The 20,463-nt window shown below is 39.8% G+C and overlaps 1 protein-coding gene across 5 annotated transcripts in view; it reads left to right on the top strand.

Annotated features, from left to right (window-relative positions):
• The window catches only part of erc1 (ELKS/RAB6-interacting/CAST family member 1), a 425,697-nt gene that overhangs the window by 99,758 nt on the left and 305,476 nt on the right, over positions 1-20,463 (top strand). For all 5 annotated transcript variants that reach the window (XM_033037518.1, XM_033037519.1, XM_033037520.1 and 2 more), the window contains one exon: positions 9,769-9,904. In XM_033037518.1, the coding sequence (XP_032893409.1) occupies positions 9,769-9,904 (136 nt within the window). The remainder of the gene's footprint in view (positions 1-9,768; positions 9,905-20,463) is intronic.

The raw sequence follows: 20,463 nt of genomic DNA, 5'->3' as shown, positions 1-20,463 counted from the left end.
ATGTTCATTTTTTTGGGACTGTAAAGAAGTTTAAACCAGCAGCTGTATTTAATAAAGTATATATAAGCATGGCAAGTACATCTTTGAGCAATGAAATCATGCTCAACAAGTCCATGTAATAACTCAGTATTGACGAACGTCTGTCTTGTAGATCCTGCAAAGATGTTTTCCAGCTGTACTGTTCTGTCAATTAATGAAATATATTCTAATTTTGATCTTAAAAAAAAAAAATGCATTGATGTTATTGGTTCAATAAATGTTGGATGGCTGGAATTCCCAAGGGATCAACACAGTTAGCAATGTTGAGATGGCCAGGTCATTTGCATGCCCAAGGCCAGACTCGTGAAACAGATACACTATACTGAGCTCTTCTGTGAGAAGAGATTACCGTGCAGACAAGGAAAACAATCAAGAATTTGCTCAAAGCTTCCTTGAAGAAATGTAGCTCACACCTGGGAATCCCTAGCCTGTGAAGAGAAGAGGAGAGTTTAAAATGATATCGAGAACCTGGAGGCCAAACATCGGGAGCACACAGAGGCCCTGGATAAGCAGCAGAAAGAGCAGAGCACCTCAAAAGCATCCCTTCTCTGCCCTGTCTGTGAAAGAATCTGCAGCTCCAACATTGCCCTCATTAACATTTCAGTACCCACAAAATTGGAGGGGAAGTATATCATCCTCGATCCTGAGGGACTTCCTTTGACGACAACAAGGAGAAAGAAATTGTGACAGTATTTGTAAAGATGTACAAAAAATGTACAAGGGTAAACCATTGGTTGACAGATGTGGATATCTCGGGAAATATTTATCATATTGTTTACAGACAACTATGTTAACATATTCTGTTGTGCTGCAGCAAGTAAGAATTTAATTGTTCTATCTGGGACAGATGACAATAAAACACTCTTGATTCTTGACTCTTGAGTCAACCACAGTGGTGGGTCTTGAGTGATATAAGGGCAGATTTGCTTCTCTGAAGCTTATTTGTGAACCATATGGATTTTTGCAATGATGCAGTAGTTTCATGATGACCATGACTGAGACTAGTAATAATTCTGGATTTGTTTATCAGCATTACATTTAAATATTCTGACTACCATAGAGTCATGCAACATGAAAACAGGCCCTTCAGCCCAACTTGCCGACCTAAATTAGTCCCATTTGTCTATGTTTGGTATATATTTCTCCAAACCTTTCCTATCGATGTACCTGTTTAAATGTCATATAGATTGTTATTGTACCTGCCTCAACTATTATCTCTGGCAGCTTGTTCCATTTACCCTCCACCCTCTGTGCGCAAAAAGTTGTCATTCATGTTCATATTAAATATTTCCCCTCTCACAGTAAACTTATTCCCCCTAGTTCTTGATTCCCCCTACCTTGGGAAGAAAACTCTGCATTCATCCTACCTATTCCCCTCATGATTTAATATACCTTTTGTACGATCATCCCTCAGCCTCCTGCACTCCAAGGAATAAACTCTGAGCCTGCCTAACTCTCCCTATAGCTCAGGGCCGCAAGTCCTGGCAACATCCTTACAAATCATCTCTGCACTCGTTTCAGCATAATGGCACCTTTCCGAAAGCAGGGTGCCTTGGTAGCATTCAAACTTATGACTGTAAATCAATTGGTTCAGAACTGCTGTTGGACAAGAATCTAACCACCATGCTATGATAGCCTGTCGATGAAGGGTATTCCAGATCCTAGATTGAGTTGGAGGGAAACCCATAACTGATAGTTTTTTTCAATGTTCAAATTTTAAAATAAATTCAAATTGGCTTGGCATATGCATGTGCTGTTTCTATCAAACTTAAACCAGCTTTAAGCATGGTGAGATCGGAAATGAGCAGAATTGAAATGAAAGGCATGCACTTAATCATAAATGGCAAATTAAACTTTTGATGCTCTTTTAGGATCATTCCTTGCAAGATTGTTTTTTATGATGACGTTCCCCAGATTAGAAAGGTGATCTCAAGAATAGACACAGCTAGGGTAAAAGTATTAAAATCAGTTCCCATTTTTTAAACATTCCTTTTCCGTTTAACTATACAAAGAGGAAATCTACTGTAGCTAATAAACCTACCAGTATGGATGTGATTCACGAACGGGGTACTGAATGTGGATGATTAGCCATGATCACAGTGAATGGCGGTGCTGGCTCGAAGGGCCGAATGGCCTACTCGTGCACCTATTGTCCATTAAGAGGAAATCAAAGTAACTGCTAGAAATCTAAATGGTCACAGGAAGAGTTTGCAAATTCCATACAGACAGTATCCAAGGTCAAACTTGGGCTCCTGGAGTTTGAGCTGCACCACTGTGCAGTTTCCATTTTAGTTATTCAAAATATAATAACTTAGTGCTTGGTGCATAGTTCAAATGCATTGCTGGGCGCTCTGTGGAAGCTTTGGATATTAGTTAAATCCAGAAGCTATATTATTAATAAAATCCATTTTTGTTTCTGAGTAATTGGATATTGTACTCTTGGGAATGGATTATTTTACTTTGGTAATGGGAAAATTGATTAGGTTTTTTTTAGGACACATTCTTAAATATATTTAACTATGAACCGCTTGTCAGGTGTAACAACTAATAAAATATGAATGGCTTTTATTGTAATAAAATAAAATATGTTCCCCACATTTTGTAACCACAGATTAAAATTATATCCAGTTGTATTTAGCGGCCTTTTGAAGGCTCAAGACAGTGATTCAGGTGGGAAAAGCAAAATTGCAACAGGTGATTTCTGAAGGAGACCATTCATTCAGTTTCAATCTTCAACTATTTGAAATGCTTCTGTAGAGTCTGCACACAATTTTACTTCACTACCCACTGTGGATGGTCTCCAATTACTTTATTGAAAGGAAGATAAATTTAATAATTGTATTTAGGATGTCGATCGTGCATGATCACTGATTCACTTGCACTAAAATATTGTTATCAGAATATCTTTGCTCAAGACTGTTATGTCCACTAAAGAAAAACTGCTTCAGTGCCTTTGTCTGGACTAGTGAATTGGAATTAAATTGTTGAGGGTTATCTGATTAACATATTGATGGGAGTAATTACAGAATCCATGGCTGTAAGATGTGCTGGGCAAGCGTGGCTCTGCTAAGTGAGAGTGGAAAAACCAGGCCAAAATCACAGATGAATGATTGCTTCAAAACTCAACCCGATTATGAATTTTTGTTATTTTGGTTGCGGTTAACCAAATCCAATAAAGTCTCTTAGTTGATTTGTGTAACTTTATAATACAACACATCATCATTATGGGGTTTGGATGAATCTGTGCTGATTCTTCCATTTTCCCAAACCTAGAAAAATAAGTGTTCAAACGATCCCATCGGTACAGGTTTAAGAAAGAACTGCAGATGCTGAAAAAAATCGAAGAAGGTAGACAAAAATGCTGGAGAAACTCAGCGGGTGAGGCAGCATCTATGGAGCGAAGGAATAGGTGATGTTTCGGGTCGAGACCCTTCTTCAGTCTGAAGGGTCTCGACCCAAAACGTCGCCTATTCCTTCGCTCCATATATGCTGCTTCACCCGCTGAGTTTCTCCAGCATTTTTGTCTACCATGGGTACATGAATATGTGTACAGTAAAACTCTGATAATCTGCTAAACCCAATTGTTTGGAAATCCCTATGATCCAGCCTCTTCTGATTCTTCCTCATTGGAAACTGATTCTCATGCTCTGTTGAACACACCAGCGCTTTGGTTTACACACTCCTTTTTGTATATCAGGGTCCCTGTTCCAAAGTTATTATTAACGCTCTGGGACCAGTATCCCTTGAAACTCACTCGAACTCCATTTGTGCACACCTGTGAAACTCAATGGGTTCTCCTTCCTGCGCTACTTTAAAACATCGTAATTGCTGGAAAATTTATTACGCTCCTGTGTAACAACTTAAAAGTCAGGAATTGTGTGTTTTTGTATTAATTGGAATAATATCTAATAGTCCGGAAAATCTGTCAGTCGAGCACTAATAATAATCCAGGCATGCTGGATTAACATAGTTTTACTATCCATGCATGTAGACAGAAACACAGCACAAGATGTGCATATAAATATTTCTAGCTCACTTGTAATGCATTTTACATTTGGTTAATGGACAACATCAAACCATTTTTATGCTTAATGGAAGTGAAATTTTACTATTGGATTTAAAAAATGTAATGAAAAGCTTAGTAATGTTAACATCACTTATGTGACTAGGATCTTGTCTAACTGACTAAAGTCAAATTGCAACTGAGCAGAAATGCCAAGGCAGAAAACGGGCCTATTTGCTTACACTGGGCCAAAAGATTAACCTTTAGTTTTCTTTCATGACCACAAATGTTCCATGTCATTAATTGCATGTTTGCACTTGGTCCAGATTTTTGCTTTCTTAAACATCTCAAACTGACCACCTGCACTCCTTTTTTTCTTCTTTGTAAAATAACTTGCAGGCAATGTGTCTGAAAAATATTTGGCAAGCTACTGAAGACTTGGCTTGTAAGCAAATTTTGTAATAACCACGTCAGTCGATCACAGTTTAATTTTGATATATTTATATAAATATTTTTATATTAAGGTGTTATGCCAACCCACTACAAACTCAAAATAACATATAAACCCATGAACAACTATCCACATCAATAGCTCGTGTTGTATCTTTCTTGATAACAAAGGTTCTTAGCTGTTTAGTTTAGCTGTTAGCCAACAGTCTGAAGAAGAGTCGTGACCCAAAACGTTACCTATCCATGTTCTCCAGGGATGCTGCCTGTCCTTGTCTTGCTTGCTTGTTTTAGCTGTTTTGCACAGGAATTGAATTTGATTATTGAATCTGAGTAAAATGTTGGTCTTTTTTGTTGAATGCCAACCAGGAAAACAAGATTGCATTAATGGGTGCCACAATGATTTTCTTCCACAAGCGCACCTATTTGTAGATGATGTTGGCAGGTGAGTGGGCAGTTACCCACGTCATGAAGCCGCTGAGCAAAAATGGCCACATTTCTTAAAACACATTATTCTCCTTTTAAGTTCTTAAAATTATCCCGTTATATATTAACAAACTGCTTCATATAACATGAGCAGTGTTATTGGTAACCCATTGAGAAAAGCAAACAAATGTAGCATTTTTATTATTTCAAGTATTCGTACTGTGTGACCTTTATTATAATTGAATGGGTGGTGAGATGATGTACATATTTGCAGATAGCCAATGGAGTGTCGTCTCCTTTTTGGTGAAATGCCATTTCACCTCCGACAGTTTAAACTCCCTGTATAGTTTACGTAGCCAGACCAGCTGTCGGGAAGAAGATTCAAGCAACAATATGGTGACTTAATCATGTAATTGAACCAGGCTGTTACATGATCCACTATATTGTACTAAAGGTTTAAATTTCATGAACAAGACCACATGTGGGAGTAGAAGTTTCCCAAACATGGCCCAAAATGTTGATGACAATATTTAAGCATTTAAAACAGTGTATATAAAATGTTGATGGTCTTCCATAATTAATGATCCCCTCACTTAAAATGATTCTTTAAAGATTGGTAGATCAAACAAAGGATTGCCCTTCATAAAGAACATTTTTGATCTGCATCAGTGAGTTAAAACTCATAAATAGAATCACCCAGTGTTCCACTTGCAGTGCCACAGATTAGGTTAATTCAGAGACCAGACTAATTCACCAATATCCTGGGATCTAATCATCTCTGCACCCCCTTGGAGCAGAAGACAGTTTGATTCTTTAGTAGTGAGTATAATAAGAGCAAGGAAGAGACCACGTGGATTCTCTTGAGGACTGTCAGCTGAATCAGTTCTGTCAGGCACCAGGAATAAAGTCATATAACTACATGTGCAGTTTCAATCTAACTGTGCTGAAGCAAATGTCTGCTGTTTGGCGCAATCTTTTGACGAGCACAATATTTTCTTTCATCACATTTAACGGTGCATCTTTTCTTTAAAATCCATCTGGAAAACTGATTTTATGTAAATTTGCCAAGATTTAATGTCTCTGGCCAGAATTTTGAGCAAAAATGACATTTCTCCTTCTGTTCTCCATTATTTTGTAACATTAAAAAAAAAGTAGCCCCTCTACTGCAAACAGTATAGGGGTCACAAGGACCTCTGCTTGCAGAAAGCCTCTACTAACCCAAGTGAGCGTTTCTGAGGTGCGAGTAGAAAATCTGAACGTTATATGAGTTAAATGGTGTTAGATTTGAAATATTTCAGAACAAAGACACTGAGAGCAAACGTGCAAGTACAGCAAGCATATGAGGCATATGGTATGATATGCTTCATAGCAAGAAGATTTTACAAGAGTAAGCATGTGTTGCTACAATTAGAGGTCTGTGGTGAGAACTCACCTGGAGTATTGTGTGCAGTTTTGGTCTCCTTTCCTAACAATGGATATACTTTCCATAGAGGGAATGCAACAAACGTTCACTAGACTGATTCCATGGATGGTGTGATACCTGTATGAGGTCAGATGGCCGATTAGAATTGTATTCACTGGACTTAAGAAGAATGAGAGGCTTTCTTAATGAGTGAATGTCTAGGACAATATTTCCCCTGGCTGGGCTATCTAGAAAAATAGTTCACAATCTAAGGAATCGGGAAAGCACATGTCTGACTTACATGATACATAAGCTGAAGGATGAAGTAGAAACGTACAAAGCAGGATGAATAGATTTATGTGAGAATGGAAGCCCACATTTTTATTCCTGAGAAATGGTGGCAATTTTGCGCGTTACAGCTGCAATTTCCCAACATAAGTGCCAGCTTTCAGATTGTTCTCGTGTATGTGGCCGAACCTGGAACTCGTTAGCTATTGGGTAACATTTCTTCCACTGCACTCGTGGAATCCACCGTAGGCCTGCATATTTGTAGAAATTCACCCCCACATACCAAGGATTCACCATAACAGTCTATGTCTGATTGAACAAGGCACACAGTTCTTTTCTATTAATATCTAATGACTAAGACAACACTAAAGGGCCTGTCCCACGAGCATGCGACTCCATGTGGCAAGCGTGACCTTATGTGGTCGCTTGAGCCGTACGGCCTCGCGGGGCCGGTCCCACTTCGATCGCCGGAGCCGTATGGAGTTGTGCGGAGCTGGCCCCGACATCGCGCGGGGCTCCGAAAAACTGACCGTGTTAAAAAATTCCGCGCGCCAACGGTCTGCTGGCCCGCAGTCGCCTCGACGCCGTATGCACCGTCTCGACGCTGTACGTCACGCGCAAACTTCCCGCGGACTTCGCTCGAACTTCATGTCACTCACTCGACCTCCGCGCGGCCCCAGCTTCTGGTTTGGTTGCGCTTGCCGCATGCAGTCGCATGCTCGTGGGACAGGCCCCTTAGGTCGCGCTTGCAGCATGGAGTCGCATGCTCGTGGGACAGGCCCCTTAGGTCGCGCTTGTAGCATGGAGTCGCATGCTCGTGGGACAGGCCCTACAACGCTTCAGTATTATTGGACATTATTAAATTAGTTTCATTAATTTTTCCAATCTAAAGTTAAATCTTTAATATTGTAATGGTTTGATAATGTTTAACAGTTTATCATATTTTTATGTCAGAAAAATACATAAACGTTTGTACTGATAGCTTTGACAAATGGTCAGGCTGAGGACATAACTTAAACAGTCATCGAAAACCTTTTGTACTTTTTTTTGTTGGAATTTCTTGTTCTAGCACCTATACGATGCAGTGCACTACTTACATTGGCATCCTGATAAAAATCGAGTCCGTTTAGCCCGCATGTCTGAAGCTTCCACTCTATCCTATTTTTCCATGCTGCAGATTTATAGGATTTTGGTTTGGCCACATTTAGAGTATATTGCATGCAGTTCTGGTCACCCCCAATAAAGGAACAATGTGGAGGTTTTGGAAAGGACGCAGAGGAGGTTTATCAGAATGATGACTGAATTAGAGGGTATTAGCTACAAGAAGAGGTTGGATAGCTGGATTGTTTTCTGTGGAACGCCAACGGTTGAAAGAAGACCTGATAGAAGTATATAAATTTATGGACGGCATAGATAAGGTAGTGATTCAGACCTTTTTTCCCAGGATAGAGATATCAAATACTAGAGGGCGTAACTTTAAAGGTGAGAGGGACATAGTTTAAAAGAGGTGTACATAGCCAGTTTTTTGACCTGGTGGGTGCCGGGAACACACTGTCGGGAGTGGTCGTGGATTTCTACCCCACAGACTTGTATAGGAAGAGTTATTGGGTTGTTCAAAGTTGGACCGATCAGGTACATGATCAACAAGTGGTGTATAGGTGGAGAGTGGGAAAGTGACTTAGACTTAACTGTGATTCTTTTAAGTGGCAGAAAAGGCACAAGAATCCAATTATCATACTCTTGGCTAATTCAGGGACCTGGTTCAACCATTGTCATTTGTTGAGGGCCAAGCAATCTGACCTTCAAAATGTCAAAGTAACCGTGGCTTATTTAAAAACAAAATAATTGTGTATTCATAAACATTTTTTTTTTAATTGTGGGAACACCTTAAATATTACAGCTATCCTTCTATTGTATTATATGTTAGCTATAAAAAATATCAGAAGGGAGATTGAAGCATTAAATTAATCTGCCAGAAATGATACAAAATGTGCTAAGTAACATCAGTCTTAAGTCCTTGCTTGCCTCAGTATAGAATATGATTGTCTAGAGTTCCTTCCTTGGCTCGGTGACCCCTTTCCTATTGTGAGCCATTGCATCTTTGGGGAATAGAAACACTAATACTTTGGCACATGGTTTATGAAATATGTCATGGCCTTGGAAGGAATGCAGAAGAGATTTACTGGAGGGATTCACATTATTCAGAGACACAAAAAATGTTGTGATTAATGATTTTAGATTTGAAAAAGTTAAACACAGTTAAAAAAATATTTTAAATCGTGAATGAATTTGATAGAGCATGGGAGATTGTAATCTGAAAGCTCAAGGAGTAATTAGCAGAAAAGCTTGAAAGGAGATGTGCTTTTTTTTTTAACCTAGTAGCTTGTTATTATCTGGAATATCCTACCTAAAAGGAAGGTCGAAGTAGATTTAAGGGCCTGTCCCGCTTACACAATTTTTTCGGCGACCCGTCATAGTCGCAGCAGATCGCCAAAATTTTTCAAAATGCTGAAAATCCAGCAGCGACCAAAAAAAGGTACGACTCTTTGGGTGACTACTCACGACCAAACAGGCGTCACCCCGCGACATGTCGAATTGGATAGGGCTTCAAAAAAATCAGCACTGGTACCATGTGCCAATGATATTGGATTCTGTGGCATTCTCAATTAGCCGCCAAGAAGACTATTTGTTTTTGCTGGCTGTAATTGTATTGTTGTTGCTCCAGATTTGTTTGTAACCCACTGATTTTCAGGACCTTCAAGTGATAAAGTTCATAGAGAGTTTGATTCGAAATCTGCTGTATTTATTTATACTATGATTCGGACTCAAAATTGTTATGATGAGAATAAAATTAAACTTTTTGTGCTTAAATTGGATTTAAGGTGGAGTTGGAATTATGGAACAGCTTTGGTTTGTGCCCTGTGTTCCACATTGACAAGTTTCATGTACGTTCCAATTGAACAGATTATAGTAGAATGAATCCATAAAATCGGATTACCCTGACTTTATATTTAATTGTTACCTCAACAGTTACATTGTCTTTTCAAACAATAGAAATTTCAGCTGTGCTGGCGTGTTATTGAGTCTAGTTCTCTGTCTGCACATGGTACTGATTTGGATATAAGTTCTTTAACATCTCATTATTCTTAAACTACTGTTATAGGCAAATGAAGGAACAAAGCAAGAAAGTGGCCAACCTAAAGCATAAAGAACAGGTGGACAAGAAAAAGAATGCCCAGCTGTTAGAGGAGGCACGTCGAAGGGAAGATAATTTAGCTGATGGCTCCCATCAACTTCAGGTATGACATTCAACCGCATTGATTTGGATTTTATTTCATAACATTTGGATTTCTTCCTTAGCAATTTTAGATGTGTAGTTATGTCTGCTTGTGTGTCTCTGAATGTCTGGTTCTGGAAGGAGTCCATTAATGTGAAAAATTACAACTTTGAGCTTGGGGAAATCTAGCATACTCTTGCCAACATATAACTAGAACATCTGGTAGCTGGCTCTTAGGATTTTGATGCCACTATGAATTATTAAAAAAACTATCAATAAAAGGGAAAACTAAAAATCATTGTCCTGCAGAAGGTAAAATTAAGAAATTACTCTTTTAGCAGACTAAATTACAGAAACATATTTTTTAAAATACAAACCTGGTTAGCTTTTTACTGACAGTACCAAATTATACTTTTAAGGGGCTGTCCCACTGCGGCGACCTAATTGGCGAGTTTAGAAGAGTTTAGGAGAGTTTGAAAAAGTGTCATGTTAAAGACCTCCTTTGACTATGTTGAAGACTAGCTTCAACTAGCTTCGGGAAAATTGGACACCGAATAGTGGAGAGTGAAGTCGACCTCCTTCGATCTCCTTCAACCTCCCTTCGACTATGTTGAAGACTGTCTACGACTACCTGCGACTACCTTTGATTACCTTCGACTACCCTCGATTACCTACGAATAACATGCCGACCTACTTCGACTAAACCTACGAGTAAAAAAAATATCGATTTTTTTTTTTTCCATGGCGCCTTTTTTTAACTCGTGGGCATTTTTCAGCATGTTGAAAAATACGTCGCGACCTAGCTGAGTTATGCATTCTTTTAGTCTTAGGCACTGTTGGCCTCTGACTTGGACCTTAATCCCAGAATTATCTTATGTACTAGTTACGATACTTATGGGTGTTCATTTTACAACACTGGATCTTTTATGGTTATTTGGCGATATCACTGCACATGTTGACTCCAGGAATCACCTTTTGACCCCAGGAAAACATGATTTTTATCTTATCTATGGCTAAAACAGAGAACCACTTGAATATGCAGTTGTTTCAGAATCCAAGTGTTTAATTATTCCTGTTTATGTTTGAGAATTATACATTTTATTTTATTTTAAGGCATTCTTGTTTCCCAATACAGTTCTCTGACCTAGGTTTCAAATTCAGAATACCAATGTAAGAGCAAGCAACATACATATGGGAAATATAGACATCAGAGGAGACTATTTTGTCTTGGGCTATTGTTGAGAATTGAAGATAACTTGTGCCTCTTCTAGTACTGTCGATCTGAGGTAGCTCTTGAGGCAAAAACCATAAACTCTGCCTGAGGTGGAGCTTCATGGAGTGGGTGGGTATAATGGGAGGTGGTACTTTAAATTCAGAATTTAATTCAGAATTCGGTGACTGCCAATCACCCCCCCACCCCCCGGACACTTATTATCACTTATTATTATTTATTCAAATCATTTGCTATGTCGCTCTTCCAGGGAGATGCTAAATGCATTTCGTTGTCTCTGTACTGTACACTGACAATGACAATTAAAATTGAATCTGAATCTGAATCTGAATCCATTTTGAGCAATCATGGACCAGAGATTTGATATCTTTTACTTCCTCTGTCGTCCTGCTAATTTCTTGTCGTGATGGACCTCAGAGTAACGTGCTTGTTTTGTAATTTTGTGTATGTGAGTGACGTGATATGCCCTTCAGAATTGGCAGAATAATCGGAACCTTACTGCTGGGGATGTTGGCTTGGGAGTTTAGTGGTACAACATAGAATAATTCTTATAGGAAATACAGTGGAAGTGAAATGAGATGAACAGACTTGCATCGACATTCAATAACACAATCCTGATTGTTTTTTAAAATCTGAATTGGAAATTGATTTGTTCTTTCTACTGTGGGATACAATAATGAACATGATCATGTTGTTTCATGTCACTTTGGTAATTTGACCAGGTACTGGCTGAATGGGTATCTTTGCTCCCCTGATGCAATTTCCACGCTGGGAGCAGACGGGGTGATATTGCCCAGGGCCACGTCTTTTGCAAATTTACAAGGAAACTTTGACTAAAGTGCCTTAGAGTAGACACCGTAGGGTATTCCAAGAACAACCGTGTATTTGCAACGATGGACTTAAGATACCTGTTGGATAAGTTGATAAGATTATGCCATTCCCTCCCCCTCCTCTCCTTGCTGCATTGACCACCATCCCTCCCATTTTGATTTGAATCCACGCTAACCATGATTCCAGTATCCTGAAACACTGTATTGGAGAATGTCAGGGTAGCAAATCAAAATCTTGGACTCAATCTGCCTCTTCTCAAGAGCCTGAGTTACAGAGTTCGCTGAGCCAGATGCCAGCGGCTTCCTGTGTCTGACCACAAGAATCTCTAAACTGCCACTCCCATTCCCACACTTCCCAACCCCTCTGATCCAGTCACACATAGCACAGCACAGCACAGCACAACCTGTACAAGTTGCAACTACCATGAGAACGGCTTCAACTTTAACCTTTAACCTCTTTGGTATCTATTATTGAGATTTACCTTGAGCATGTGATCATTGGCCATCTGAAACCCAGCCAGAGGACAGAATGATGTAGTGCCTAATAAAGTTGGGTGCAGCTGAAGTTTGGGTACACTGGATTCGCATACCCCTGCAATTAAAATTGCAATGGCTCATAGTGCCATTTCTTCTGGAGACGTAAAGGCATCTGAAGATGTGCTATGTGCTCTCTGCCAAGTCTTTGTTTTTTGTGTGCTATTAAATAGATTTTATGCAATTAGTTTCTAGTTTCTGGCATTGCTGTCATTAACCTTAATTTTACAGTTATTTGCTGCAAAGCACTGCATATTTAATAGGAATAGAAAATCACTTTTAAGTTCCAGATACAATCCAATTCACAGAACAATGTAAGTAAATCTTAAGCAATTTTTATATAATATTTGCTATTTTAGACAGGCCATTATTAATCTTGTTTTTCCAAAATTGCCAATTTCATTGCTGGTATTACAAATCCTTTCTGTACCAAAGATGAAAACCAATGTTTTTTTGCATTGTGATTCTCAAATATGCTTTTGCTGATGAAGCTTTAAACAGGGCACTTTGAACAGAGACATAACAGCATAATGTCACAATGAACCCAGGCAGAAAGATAGAAAGTCATTCTAGATTGAGAACCGTGCCTTAAAAGGCAATGTTGCATTGGCATGGATTAGCTCACAAAAAATTGAGGAAGAAATGCAAGAAAGTATGTTTAATTACAGATTGCTATTAAACAAAGGGATTACTGGCAGATTGCTGTAAATGTCAGTCTCATGTTGGTGTTAATTTATTGCATTAAACAGCAATTAAATGTCACCAGGTGCAACAGTAAAAAACAAATGTTAAGAGAAGATGTTACAACTGTTTAATGGAGAGAGACTTGGAGACAGTGAGTTTAGAGAGAGAACATTAATTAATTTAAAATTAGCAGTAGAACTTTTGGTTGTTGGACATTGTAGAAACAAAAGCAGGTAATAACCGTTTGCCCTCTCTTACCTGCTATGCCTTTCAATAGTATCATGGTTGATCTTTTACATCAAGGTCACTTTCCTGCATTAATCCCAATATCCCTTTTGTTCTCTTCATATCTAAACCAAAATATATCAATCTCATTCATGAATGTTCTCAGCATTGAGCTTTTATCTCTTAATCAGAGAATTTCAAAGATTCACTGTTCAGAAATTTCTGCTTATCTCTGCTTGGAATTCGAGAACTAACTGGCCAGGGGAAATATCAACTCTGCACCTATCCATCCAATATAAAACATAATGTTTGGATACTTTCACATTATGAAATTCAACTCCTAAAGAGCGGGGACGGCTAACCTGTTCAAGTTACAACTACCATCGGTGTTACATCTATCGGTGTCCGAAGAAGGGTCTCGACCCGAAACGTCATCCATTCCTTTTCTCCAGAGATGCTGCATGTCCCGCTAAGTTACTCCAGCATTTTTGTGTCTATCTTCAGTGTTACCCATAACCTCTTTGGTTTATATTTTTGAGATTTACCTTGAATTGAATTAATGGACTTCCATGTGCAACTTAGCCTTTTGGAAATCGATGTACAATATTGTGTGCTTTCCATAGAAGATTGAATTGTTACAGTTGATCACGTCCTTGCCACATGGGAGCAATTTGACTTTCTTTAGGAACAGTGACATATCATCAGGGAACAGCCTGGTCCTCATTGACTACAAAGCTGCCTCTTGTGAATAGCTTGCTTCTCTCGTTGAGTAGCACAATGCCATTTGTGAAAAAATGACTGGTCTCGATGGAAATAGCATTGTTACTTATGAGCATCTTATATTTCCCCAGAAGCAAATATTTGCTGCAATTCAGCAACTAGCTGTTCTTTACAGCTAGATAAATACTTTAAATTGGCTCTAGTCAAAAGGGTGTAGTTGTCCTGAAGGTAAAATAAATAGCAAATCCCAAATATACATCATCAATAGTTCATCATTTAGATAAAAATGTATTTTTATATCAATTACTATTACACTTTCTGTGCAACCTGGAAAAATACTATTCAAAAATGTATTACTGAACAAACTTGTTTGTTATATTTCCCTGCAACATTAATAATATAATTTAGGGCAATAATCAGATGATTATTCCAATATGGCAACGTAATTCAGTCACGTTTTCCTCAAAATGCATCCTGGAAAATGTTTACCTTTTTAACCTGTGGAACAGAACTTTCTAATATCTGGATTTTTTTCTATATTTCAGCATTAATTTTATCTTTATTTTAACAAAATCTTAGTTTATTACAGCTATTACTTTGTTAGCTAAGTACATATTTTTCTGCCCATGCATGTGCTGTGCAATCATTTTCTTAAGACGCACCTTTTTTGTCTACCCCCGTTATTATGGATCCCTTTATATAGCAATGTTACAAAATTTTGAGATTTTAAAAATCAAGTCTGCAATTTATCCCATCAGATAAAGCATAAAAATAAGTTTAATTTGACACCTAATTCACTTTCATATCTCAAGTATTTAAAAAGTTATAGCCATTTTCATACTGGGAAATGAGCATCTTGTTCCCTATTGATTTTCTATGGACATAACAAAAAAGCTGTGATCGTGAACAGTCAAAAGCCCATAACTTTCTTAAAAATTAAGAGAACTGAATGAAATTTTCAGTTATCATAGATTGAAGCATTCTGAAACAAATATAAAATAATCTTACTTGGATGACCTGAAATTAAAGCATATAATTGTTAGTTACCCAAGTGTAGCTAATTTCAGACTTCAATTACTAGATCTAAACATCTATCCGTTTCTTAATAAATGATTAACATTTTTAAATAGCATAAATGTCCAAATAATATTCACAAATAATTCACAATAAAACATGATTTTTAAATCTCATTTACATTAATTTATAGGCCAAATGGAAGGAATTTAGTGTTTAATTGCTGTAAATAAATGCCCATTTAAATCAGCTTTCCAGTGGGTCCCTGTGGAACGCGCTGGTTTAGAACGTTCACATTGCGGTAAATTTGTGCCCCAAATGCCGAGAAAAATACTGCGCGATATAATGGGCCCAAAATGAGCTACTCGCAATATTAAACTTTGTATAAAGGGATCTTTAGAAGCCCTTTTTAATGTAAAAATATACAACTTACCTTCTGTGGTTTGCTTTATGAGACCCTGCGGTTGCTGGCGGTCGCGGGTTTAGAGATTGATTTTTAAACTACTATAACTATTATACGAGGCCTTTAAAACTAATAATAGCTTTTGCGATGGGGTCTTTCAGCGATTTTTCGTTAATAATTAACTAGGCTGAACATCTTCGATTTGAACAGCCTAGAGAAAATCGCGTTTTAAACCCGCCCCCTCTAAACGGCGCCAAAATCGCGCACAACCACAGCGGCAGATTTTCAGCGACGCTTCAGGTAGGCTTTGCAACATACCTACTTTATAAGGGATTTTGTTTATAGCAAACGGAGCGTCCCCACTAATCGGACATTCCTGTCTCTTTAAGAACATAGGCTGCTAGTTGCATTGTGGAGACCATTGAAACTGATAAGCAATTGCTTCGATCGATACTTCACTCTATTAAACAATGTACTAAACAGTCTTTAGTATTTTTAGCTTGCTGTATCAAAAATCCAATTTTAGCTGTTAAAGAGAACTTTGTGAACCCAGCTGGTTAGGCAGCGCCTTTGGAAGGAGAAATGGAGTTAATGTTTAAGGTCAATGTTCTTTCACCTTGAGCTGCAGGTGGGTAGTTGGACGTGGGAGTCTCACTTAGAACAGGACAAGATTTCTTCACACCGCCACCACAACTGTGTGGTGAGGGAGGTCCCACTGGGCTCTCAGTGATGGAGCTCCAGGATTCTGACTTGGTGTCTGGGCAGTGTTGTCAATGGGGAAAAGGCCTTTACTCTGTTATAGTAGGCAATCAGCAATAACAGAAACCATTCTTCCTCCTTTGATTTTGATTTTAATTCCTACAAAAGCTCTCCTAACCTTCAAATGTAATTAAACCCCTTCATCTGCTTCGACAGGGAAATACCAAAAGATTTTTTAACTCTGTTGTATAATGCCAACATTAAAAGGCCTGTCCCACTTGCCCCGACATTTACGCGGCAGACCAGTAGTGACTGACGCACGACGGTCGCGCGTGTTATCATACGTCCGCACAGCCGCCTGGAGCGCGTGACGTCATTTGAAGATGGACACAAAATGTAGGAGTAACTCAGCGGGACCGGCAGCATCTCTGGAGAGAAGGAATGGATGATGTTTCGGGTCGAGACCCTTCTTCAATCTGAAGAAGGGTCTCCTCCCGAAACGTCACCCATTGCTTCTCTCCAGAGATGCTGCCGGCACCGCTGAGTTACTCCAGCATTTTGTGTCTATCTCCAATCGTCTTGGCCCCGCTCTTCGAGTAGGAGTGGGGGCGGATCCGGATCCGCAACGGCCGTGAGCCCCAGGCCGAGCTTGGTGATCGTTTGCCTGCTTCTGCTGCTGTTGGAGGTGAGACGTTGCGTCGCGCCAGGGTCTTGGGCCTGTCCCACTTTGATCATCAGTTACACGACAGGCTGGTGGCGCGCGAAGATTTCATTCAGGACGAAGTTCACATTCCTCCACGCCACTCCACACTCCACACCACTCCATGCGCCCGTCCCGCGCTACCCACACGCTAGCAGGTCGCGTAAATGGCACGCGAATGACAGCCAAGTGGGACAGGCCCTTAAGGCTCCTCGCATCTTGTCTTTTGGGAGACACGATCATGGCGTCTACAAAAGGCAGAGGTCCCAAGGGAAACTATTGAACATTTTCGGAGCTTTTCTCCTTGAGGAACATGATGTTAGTGAGAAGTTGCTCAATGGAAGCTTTGGGAGATGAAGGGAACTGTGGTTTTGAGATGCAGGATACTTAACTGTCACTTAGAACCATAGTTTCCAGATGACGTTAAGTTTTTAACCTCTCACTTCTGAGGTCTGAGGTTCCCACCTGCTTAAAAAGGGCATCAATAATACTGGTGCCCAAGAAGAGCAAGGTAATGTGCCTCAATGACTATCGACCAGTGGCACTAACGTCTGTGTTGATGAAGTGCTTTGAGAGGTTGATTATGCCGCATATCAACTCCTACCTCGAAAAGAACCTCGACCCACTGTAGTTCGCTTACCGCCACAACAGATCAACGGTGGATGCGAGCTCACTGGCTCTCCACTCCACTCTGGATCACTTGGACAACAAAAACTCGTATGTCAGGCTGTTATTCATTGATTACAGCTCGACATTTAATACAATCATCCCCTCCAAGCTGGTTACCAAATTTGCAGAACTGGGTCTCTGCGCATCCCTCTGCAATTGGATCCTCGACTTCCTCATCCACAGACCACAGTCTGTCCGTTTAGGTGGAAATGTGTCATCCTCGATAACAATCAGCAATGGAGCACATCAAGACTACATGCTCAGCCCTCTGCTTTACTCACTCTATACTCATGACTGTGTAGCCGGACATAGTGCGAACTCCATCATCAAGTTCGCCGACGACACCACTGTTGTGGGATGAATCACTGATGGTGACGAGTCAGAGAATAGAAGTGAGATCGACCGATTGACCAAATGATGCCAGCACAATAACCTGGCTCAACACCGGCAAAATTTAGGAACTGATTGTGGACTTTGGAAGGGGTAGGTTGGGGACCCACAATCCCGTTTATATCAACAGGACGATGGTGGAAAGGGTCAAGAACTTCAAATTCCTGGGCGTGCATATTTTCAAAGATCTTTCCTGGTCCCAGCTCACTGATGCAATTATAAAGAAAGCACATCAGCGCCTCTATTTCCTGAGAAGATTACGGAAAGTCGGTATGTCAAAGAGGACTCTCTCAAACTTCTACAGGTGCACTGTAGAGAGCATGCTAACTGGTTGTATCGTTGCTTGGTTCGACAACTTGAGCGTCCAGGAGCCGAAAATAATGCAGAAAGTTGTGACCACTGCCCAGTCCATCATTGGCTCTGACCTCCCAATCATCGAAGGGATCTATCGCAATCGCTGCCTCAAAAAGCCTGCCAACATCATCAAGGACCCACACCATCCTGGCCACAAACTTATCTCTCCGCTGCCATCAGGTAGAAGGTACAAGATCCTGAAATCTGGTACATCCATGTTCAGGAACAGCTTCTTCCCCACAGCCATCAGGCTAGTAAACTTGCCATCAAACAAACTCTGAACTATAACAGCCTATTGCACTTTATCTGTTTATTTACGTGTATATATATATGGCCTATGCTATATTGACACACTGAACTGTTCTATATTCTGAAGAAGGGTTTCGGCCCGAAACGTCGCCTATTTCCTTCGCTCCATAGATGCTGCTGCACCCGCTGAGTTCCTCCAGCAATTTTGTGTACCTTTGTTCTATATTTATGCTTACTATATTCTGTGTGCTGCAGCAAGCAAGAATTTCATTGTCCTATCTGGGACACATGACAATAAACGCTCTTGACTTAACTTGACTTGAGTTTCCCTGATGGTCAGTGACTGACTTTGTGATGCAATAATTACACAATTTATCATTGTGAAAAGAACTAAGACTGAACATAGAGAAAACCATCTAAATGTTTTACCCTGTGAGTAGTACTGTACTTTCTTGAAGATCTTGATGTCAAACTAGAAATATTTATTTTAATTTATTCAAGGCATAATTAGTTGATTGTTTTAGCAGTTTTGAAAACTGTTTCAAAAGCTGCAGTTGGGATTTATTGCCTCATGTCTGTAAAAATCATTCTATATGAATAAATGGTCCGAAACATTTCTTTATGATCTGATGTGATATTAAATATGGTAATGAAAGAACTCTAATCATGGAAAAGAACTTGAGCAACCCCCAGCTGGTCTATTAAAGTGTTTAAATTGGAATGCAGCCACCTGAGAGATGGGTGGTGGAATGGTAGCCTTGGGCAAGCCAGCTGGAGGACTGGTGCCTCTGCCTCTGATATTATATGTCAGTACGACCCACTTTCTAGAGCAGCACATAAATGCAAACATCTAAAATCTAAGAGAAACTGTATTCACTGCAGAGTGAAACCTCAAGTTACACAGAGGATATTTTGCTGAAAATCCTTGTGTAAATTGAAACCATATTACTTCAGGAAGTGTGTGAATAGGGATTCAGTAACAAGATGTGATAATCTTTTATAATAAAATAAAAAGATGTTTAATGAGAGAAACCTTCTGAAAATCTTCTTTCACAAAAGTGAATTGAGCGTGTTGGAAGGGGAACTGTCTAGCCAAGGAGATGGGGAGACACCAACTTTCACCTCGTCCAACAGGAAGAGAAGGAAGAGAAGAAAGAGACTTGGTTTCGGCAGCAAGTCAGTCAGCCACTGCCAGTCCCCAGCAATGGCCACATTTATTATGCCAACCAGGATAGATCAGCCTTGCATCAGCAATGACCATTAACACAGAAGCACCTCAAGGCTGTATACTCTGACCCCTGCTCTACTCTCTCTATGATCATGACTGCGTAGCCAGACACAGCTCCAATGCCGTCTTTAAGAGCTAAATGGGGCTCTTAAAGATAGCGGAGTCAGGGGATATGGGGAGAAGGCAGAAACGGGGTTCTGATTGGGGATGATCAGCCATGATCACATTGAATGGCGGTGCTGGCTCGAAGGGCCGAATGGCCTACTCCTGCACCTATTGTCTATTGTCTATTTAAATTCACCAACTATACCATCGGTGCTAAGCGAATAACGATACCATCGGTGCGAAGCGATGCGGCAGAGTATAGGAGAGAGGTTGATAACCAGAGAGGTTGATAACCAGTTTGAATGTTGTTTGAATATTGCCAGAACAACATTCTTGCTCTCAATGTTATCAAGATGGAGCAGCCGATTGTTGGCTTGAGGAGGGGAAAAACTAGGAAGTATGAGCCTGTCTTAATCGATGGGTTGGCTATGGAGAGCGTCAACAACCAAGTTTCTGGATGTGCAAATCTGTAAACATTTGTCCTGAGCTCAGCACATCAATGCAATCACAAATTTCAGCAAGGCCTCTACTTCCTTAGAAGATTGA

The sequence above is a fragment of the Amblyraja radiata genome, chromosome 19 (assembly GCF_010909765.2).
Source record: "Amblyraja radiata isolate CabotCenter1 chromosome 19, sAmbRad1.1.pri, whole genome shotgun sequence".
Classification (NCBI taxonomy): Eukaryota; Metazoa; Chordata; class Chondrichthyes; order Rajiformes; family Rajidae; genus Amblyraja; species Amblyraja radiata.
The sequence above is the reverse complement of the archived record's forward strand: the minus strand, read 5'-3'. Positions and strand labels throughout refer to the sequence as shown.